This window comes from Galeopterus variegatus, unplaced genomic scaffold, assembly GCF_000696425.1.
Source record: "Galeopterus variegatus unplaced genomic scaffold, G_variegatus-3.0.2 Scaffold5661, whole genome shotgun sequence".
NCBI lineage: Eukaryota > Metazoa > Chordata > Mammalia > Dermoptera > Cynocephalidae > Galeopterus > Galeopterus variegatus.
In genome coordinates this window covers 59,281-67,750 of record NW_007731772.1, presented here as the reverse complement: position 1 = coordinate 67,750, position 8,470 = coordinate 59,281, and the positions used below count along the sequence as shown (strand labels likewise).

General features: G+C 32.0%; 1 protein-coding gene across 1 annotated transcript in view; it reads right to left on the bottom strand.

Annotated features, from left to right (window-relative positions):
* Positions 1-8,470, bottom strand: part of VPS54 (vacuolar protein sorting 54 homolog (S. cerevisiae)) — a 107,294-nt gene that overhangs the window by 39,544 nt on the left and 59,280 nt on the right. Inside the window, exons 8-9 of the mRNA XM_008589813.1 lie at positions 3,158-3,284; positions 1,862-1,969 (exon numbers count right to left, since the gene is read on the bottom strand). Of these exons, the coding sequence (XP_008588035.1) occupies positions 1,862-1,969; positions 3,158-3,284 (235 nt within the window). The remainder of the gene's footprint in view (positions 1-1,861; positions 1,970-3,157; positions 3,285-8,470) is intronic.

The window sequence follows — 8,470 nt, the reverse complement described above, 5'->3', positions numbered from 1 at the left end:
CAGCATATGCTTGAACTGGAATAATTAAAATCTACTATTTAAAACTGTTCAAAACATACACCAGATAAACAGAACTATAATACTTAGGAACAAGGTATAAGCACCATTATTAAAATCCCAAAAGAAACTCATATTGGAGGTAACATTTTCATGCAATACATGTAAAAGTTTAAATTTTTTTTAAAAAAGTGCTTACACTTCAAGAAAAGTCTAAGAATTAAATCATAGCAGTTAAAAAATATTTAAAAGTATACACACAGTAAATCACACAGATTATGCTTACAGCTTGATACTTTTTCTTATGAATGGAATACATCTGTGTAACCAGAACTCAGCTTACAAAACTGAACACTGCCAGTACCCAGAGTCCCTTTCCTGCTCCCTTCTCAGTTACTACTTCCTCCCCAAAGACACTACTATCTCGATTTCTGAACAATAGATTATAACCAGAACTCAGCTTACAAAACTGAACACTGCCAGTACCCAGAGTCCCTTTCCTGCTCCCCTCTCAGTTACTACTTCCTCCCCAAAGACACTACTATCTCGATTTCTGAACAATAGATTAATTAATTAATTAATTTCCTGTATTTGAATTTTACATAAGTGGAATAATACAGTCTGTTATCTTTTGTGTCCAGATTTTTTGGCTCCACATTATGTCTGTGATATTCATTTATCTTGTTCTGTGTAATTTGCTCATTCTCATTGCTGTATAGTATTCCACTGTATAAATATATCACAATTCTATTTATCCTTTCTACTGATGATGGAGTTTGGGTTGTTTCCAGTTGTCTTATTATAAAGAATGCTGCCATGAACATTCTTCTAGTGTGTTTTGGTGAACTTATGTATGTATTTCTGTTGGGTGAATACCTAGGAATAAAAATGCTGGGTAACAACATATGTGTATACTTAACATAGTAGATACTACCAACAATCTCCCAAAGTGGTCACACCAACTTAAAAACAGTGTTTTAATCAGTGTTTGAGAGAGGTAAAAAGGATGACTGTAATTTTTTTTGCTTGTTTTATTTAAACATTAAAAACTCATGTATGTATGAGCACATTCAACCTAATGACAATGATCAAGTAAGCATTAAAAATACATTTAAAATTATGTTATCTTTTTCATATATAGAAAAACTAAAGTTTACTGGATAAAATTTATCTGAGTAAAACAAAGTCAAAACAAAGATCACAGAAGACTAAAAAACTCATGAATTTTAATTTATAATTTCTTAGAGATAAGGGTAAAAGGAAATGAACATTTATCTACTGCTAGTGAAAATATAAACTGGCAAAATCTTTTCAGACAGTAATGCAGTTCTCTATATCAAACAACTTAAAAATACTTTCACTCTCTAACCAATAATTCCACTTCTGGGAATCACTCTAAGAAAATAATCTCAAATATGAAAAACAAACAAACAAAATATCTTCATACCAAAAATGTCTATCACAGTGCTATTTACATATCACATTGAAAACAGCCTAAATATTCGACATATTGGAAAGGTTAAGTTGGTTTAACCAATATGTTAATGGATTCCACATAAACATTAAGAATGATGTTTCTAAAAGCTTCTATAAAGAAAATAGTTATGCTATTATTTTCACTGAAATATAAGATCAAAATCATATATGTGTTATGAAAGCAACAGTGAAAAACATCAGTAACAATCTACACATAGAAATATTCTCAAAGGGATAATCTTTTGGTTGGTAGAACTGTTTTCCTTTTTTCTATTTTCCTATAATTTTTAAATAAATGAGCAAGTATTACTATTATGCTACATATATTATTACTAGGAAAACATAAAAATAAACTTTATAAAAGATTCAAATAAAAATGTACAATTACCTGTTTAATAATATTCTTTGCTGTAATAATCATTTCTTCACCATAAATTTCTAAAAAATTAAGTTTTCTTTGTTTTAAAAGTCCAAATACAAGAGATACTAGTCTTTCCTATTAAAATAAAATAAGATTATATAATTTCACATTTTAAATATGAAATAATCTCACTGTGAGGTAGAAGTATTCAATATCAAGGGTTTGTCTGATCCTCAGATCTCTATCCTGGCACATGCTATTTTCTAGAAGCCTGAAAAAAACCCTCCCACAGCAATCTTGTCATCAGATTTTTGGAGTCAGTGTTCTAAAACAAGCAAATCCTACTCCATCACAGTGGATCAAAGGAAGCTAATTTGGTAACAAAACAATGTATAAGTATTTTTGGCCTAGCTTCAGCAAATAATTAGAAAAATTCCTTTTCAGACCCTGGTGACCAATATACTCTGTGAGTTCTGGGCTTTTTATTTTTTTATTTTTTATTTTTTTTAAAAGATGACCGGTAAGGGGATCTTAACCCTTGACTTGGTGTTGTCAGCACCACGCTCAGCCAGTGAGCGAACCGGCCATCCCTATATGGGATCCGAACCCGGGGCCTTGGTGTTATCAGCACCGCACTCTACCGAGTGAGCCACGGGCCGGCCCGAGTTCTGGGCTTTTTAATTCGTGGTCTAGAAGACTGGAATGAAGACCTGGACTCTCAGTGGGAAATCAACTGCTAACATGTACAAAAATCTCTTTAACTTACTCAACTTACTTTAACTAACTTACTTAGGCCATTATCAGGGCTTTTTGGATTCTCTACTAGTTCTTAGCAGTGATTAGCATTGAAAAGTTACCAGATATATGAAGGCTAAATATGATGTATTTATATATGCATAAAACATGTTCATAGTAAATACTCAGTGAATCTGAATGACTGATAAATTACCATACGATAATGATCACTTTTTACAAAAAATAAACTCCAGCACACACACTCACAACACATGTGAAATATAAATTAATTCATCCTATATCTATATTTTAAACTTGATTTGTAAAGTATATAAGACCTCATTTTAACTCTAATTTCTAATTAAGCTATAAAATTATTTTATTCTCTAATTTCACAGAATAGTGAACAATTATGGTGCTTGCTAAAGTCACATAGCTAGTGAGGGACTTCAGATATCTAATATAGACTTTGAAATTTAAGATAATTTTGCTCACTATAATCTGAGAAGAATGTGTTCTAAACTAAGACTATTAGTTATTAACACTAAACAATGACTTCAATTTCATTCTGCAGTACAAAACACATACCTCTTCTAAAACTTGACAATCATCTTCCAGTGGCCTACTTAAGTCACTGTGAGAATAAGTAGAAAATTCTGCAATCATCATTTTATCAATCAGTTTTTCTAATTCACAAAGCTGTGATCCCAAATGCCTACAAAGGAAGAGGAAAAATGTTATATAAACTCATTAAAAACCACAAATTCACTCCACAATCAAAGGAATTAGCAGGCAAAACTTTTCTAGCTGAAGGTACCCATGCAGTAATGTGATGTTTTAGTAAGATAAAGTCCTTTAACTAACCAAAATAACTCCAAAAATTTCACTCCATCTCCTGAATTTTATTTTTCTCTTTATATCTTTAGCCTCTGAACAGTTAAATGTGCCCTAGAAAACCTGGTTACTTGGTAAATTTTTTGACGGCTTTTCATAGACAAAGTACTTAGATATCCTAAGTCCCTTCCTCATTAACCATTTACTGAATATCAATGGGGATAGCTCCCAGCCATTCATTTATTTAACAAATACAAGTGCCTACTGTGTGCCAGGCCACGTTCTGGATGCAAATAAATATCTGAAGGACCATGGATACACAGTGGCTCAATTCAGTCTCTAGCATGATCAGTTTAAGTCACTGTATAGCATCCCCTCATGTCATTAAACTAAAAGTCATTAGAACACAAGTCTGAAAATATAAGGATGAAGTGCCTTCATATACAAATGGATTTTTGCCATACAATCTAACAGCTTCATAAAACAATGGGCTGAAGAAAACTAGAAAACGTAGTCAGAGTATTTCAAATCTTAAATGAAATATGCCAGTGGAAAATGTTTTATACCTCAGGGGGAAAAAAAAATTTAAGCTCTATCTTTTGGGGCAATTTAAAAATATTTAAATTTATATTTTATATTTAAAATAAAATTTAAGCAAAAAACAAACATTTAAAAAATATATACACTACATTTACCTGAAGAGCAACCCTTAATGTTGGCAACTGTCTTTACTGAGAAAGATGGGATATAGAATTTTTGAAAAATTAGTAAAAACCTTTTGACCTTTTAGACAGATACTTTATCTTTTATAAACAACACATGGTAAGTAGGGGTAGTGATAATTTTGAAACAAATCTTATAAGTAAAATAATATATGTTTGTATTTTGCAATATGAAAATTATATTTCTTATAGCTAATTAGAAGACTAAAGAGGTTCTCATAAATGGCACCAACATCTCACAAGAAACTAACTTAGAACATATTCATTAGTACAAACTAAAACATTGCCATAAGAGGATTTTAGCAGTATCTAGCAAAATTACATGGGCAATTATACTTTGACCAAGGAATACCACTTCTTGGACTATGTCTCAAAGTTGTACTGGCAAAAATTTAAAAGAGCATATGTTCATTGCAGTACTGTTAGTAACTGTAAAGGAATGAAAACAACCTAAATGTTGACGAATAGGTGACTAGTTGAAAAAAATCATAATACATTCTTAAATAGATAATATAGACTTTTTAAAAAACTGATAAATACCTATATTTACTGCTATGAAGCAGTTTTTCAATCTTTTCACTATTACCTGCCCAAGAAGCCTTTCTAGGTATTTTCATTCCAAATCATACACACCTCCTATGAAATTTTAATACCACAGATATATTGTATATGTTTATGTACTGTGGTGCTTTGGAGGGCCACAAACCACTACAATATCTAAGATTTTTTTTTTTCACCCTTCAAGAACCAATTTTTGCCCTCTTGTGGTGATATCTTCATTGAGAATGTATCCTATAGAGCATGGTACAATATCCAGGGTATATTGTTAGGTGAAAAGAGCAAGGTAGAGAAAAGTATGTACAGCACACTAGTGTTTATTTAAGATGAGGGACACATAGATAGATAGATGGATGAATAGATATAAACTAAAAAATTTTTTTAAGAAAGACCATAATAAAATGTTGAACTTTCAGAAGAAGAGAACAGACCTATAGGTATCAGAGGTGGGAAAGAGGGAGAGGACAGAGGATAGGGAGTAATTGGGTAAGGGACACAAAATGTAATTATGATTTGTAATGATAATGTGCTGATATTGATTTGATCATCACATGCTGTACACAAATACCAATAGTCAACTCTTTACCTCTTAAATATGTATAAATAAAATATTATTAAAACAGCCAAAAATAAAATAAAATAAATAAGTAAAACTTTTAAAATGGTGACTTATGGCCAGGGGTTGGGGGAAAAGGAAGGGGACCAAGATAGAAACTAAATTTCTCTGAATATCCTTTGTTTTATTTATTTGACTTTGGAACCATGCAAGCACTTAACATAGTTAATAAAACATCATTACATTTAAAAAAAATCAATCCTTAAATATCAAAAGCAAATGAAACAAATGGACTTAACTTAAGTTGCCAATCCATACATGCAAAGTGAAATTATTACAAGTGATTTTAAAATTTAGTAATTTAACTGTTCATCCCACATGGGATATATATCTTTTTTTTGTGTGTGTGACCAGTAAGGGGATCAAAACCCTTGGCTTGGTGTTCCCTGCACCACGTTCAGCCAGTGAGCGCACCGGCCATCCCTATATAGGATCCGAACTCGTGGCCTCAGCGCTACCAGTGCCACACTCTCCAGAGTGAGCCACGGGGCCGGCCCATGGGATATATATCTTAAGGAAAAGAAGAAAAAAAAATCCTACACTGTTTGTAGTAATAATATTGTTAGTTCTGAGAGCATTCTATGTATATTGTGGGATAAAACAAATGAAAAATTATGTTGGTGTCATTAGAAACACTCAATTTTCAGCCTGGTCAAAAGGACATACATATGTAAGACTGAATAAATAAAACCCTACAGACTTGATTTTAAATTGGATGTATTTGTTAGTATGGCCTCATATTTTTTTCTTGAAAAAAGGATAATTATTTTTTAGCTCTGTCCACTACAAAAGCCTAGAAATAATGATCAATCCAGTAGCAAGAGAAATTTCTAGTACCCAGATGTATTTCTATATACCATATCCTACTAAAAGAAACTAGAGCTCCTTAGAGAAATGGCACATTATAGGTCTGGGGCAGAAGATGTATAATATGACTATTTTGTCATAACACAAAGTAAGAAAACTATCAACAACTCCTCTTGGAATCATGTCAAAATGATTCAAAAATGAACTTGAGGAGGTTCTACAAAAAGTCAATTTTACTTGATCATCAATAAAAGTAAAAACAGCAAGGAACTGAAATACCTCAAATGCATATAAATACATGTATTTATATATTTAAATTCATCAGTCACTTTTGGAGGATGCTAGATCTCCAATTCATTATTTTGAAAACTGCTAAATAAAGGAAAAGAATCTAGCATTTGCATTATCCTGCCTAGCCTTGTAAGAAGAACTGTCCTTCAGGGTAAACAAATAATTGTTATAGGGAAACATAGCTTTTTAGAAACATTCCAGTTAATAAATGAAGACGGTAGTATGGAATTAGAGTATTATTATTTGTAACCCATAAGGAATGATAAATCTAGGCAATGACCATCAAATGGCTGCTAATCATAAAAAGAGAAACAACCAAACATATGCTTCTTGATTGAAATATACACCACTACCTATTAGGTGCTCTTGACAAAGAGTACAACTTAAATATGATCAAGCCTTTAAATCTAACCACCAATTATAGAAAATATAAGTGAAAGAAGAACATGCTACACATGGGGACACAGTTTACAAAATCCAGACTGCGAGAAGCACTACTAAGACAAACCAATTTCTTCAATAAATACTGTGAAAAGGAGAAAACGGGAATGGGGAACTATACATCAAAAGACACAAGACATATTAATCAATTGCAATGTATGTATATTATTTGGATACCGATTCTAACAAATACACTGTAAAAACAAGTTTTGAGATAAACAAGAAAATCTGAACTCTGACTAGCTATTTGAAAATATGAATGACATTAGTATTTTTTTAAAATCCTTATCTTTCAAAGACACATAATGAAATATAATTGGATGAAACAAAATGATGCTTGGGATTTGTTTCAAGTTAATCCAGGAGTAGGAGGAGGGGTATATATGAAACAAAGTTGGCTATGAGTTAATAACTCATTGGTAATAATTTATCTAGCTTCATATAATTCCTTTCATATATATATATTTTTTTTTAATTTGGGGCATGTTTTAGTTTTTAATAAGTTTTTTAAAAAATAGCAACAGGGTAGAAAATAAGTTTACATATAATTTCGACATTGCTCGGTTCTCAATTTTTATGACGATCATAGATTCCTTTTTAAGGCAGACTAGAGGTTAACACTCAGGTTTGTGTTATCTCCCACAATGAATAGTCTTCAACAAATCACCATAAATAATTAAGGTGGGAAGTCCATATGATTGCACATATTGATATTTGGGTAACAAAATAATAAAATTATCTATCATTTCAGCATAATAACTTAAATATAAGGTTCTATTTAATCTCAGATATTATCTTAAATAACTTGAATAGCTTCATTTTTATGTATTCCTAAACAAATTTTAATGTATGATTAACGTAATAAAGAACAACACATATGAACCTCAATACTAATACCAAATAGCAATTATTATGTAATCATAGGTATCTGGTAATATATATATGCAAAGAATTGTCTGAACAAAGCCTTAAACACAATCTCCAGAACTACAATGCTCTACAGGACTTACCTATTCATCCTTGCTTTAATTGTTCTTTTTATATTCTTGACTACTTTGACAATAGACACAATAATACTGGCTTGTGCATTATTTTCCTTATCAAAAACATTTAATAGTAAATAAACCTGGCAACAGTCCATTTTAAAAGTATGTTTCCTAATACACACATACAGTAATTTAGAGTGGCAAGAGAAATCTATTGAAATGACAATAACGAAAATATCACTTTCTGAAAAAGCACTTAAGTCCATATATCCAGGAAAGTGAATTGGAACAATTACAATACTTTTTACTTACATATCCTTCAAATTGTACATTAATTCAGTTTTTCTACTAAGCTGTATGTTGAATACACTGACCTTTTGTGCTGCTTTTATTAAAGAAACTTATATAAACTCTACAGTAGGGCCGGCCCGGTGGCGCACTGCTACAGTGCGCCGCTTGGGAGCGCGGAGGGTTCAGATCCCACATACAGACCGGTTCCCGCTCACTGGCTGAGCGAGGTGCGGGTGCAGCACTGAGGGTTGCGATCCCGTTGCCGGTCCCGGTCCGGTACGGGCGCGACACTGAGGGTTGCGATCCGTTGCCGGACACGAAAAAAAAGACAAAAAGGAAAAAAAAAAAACAAAAA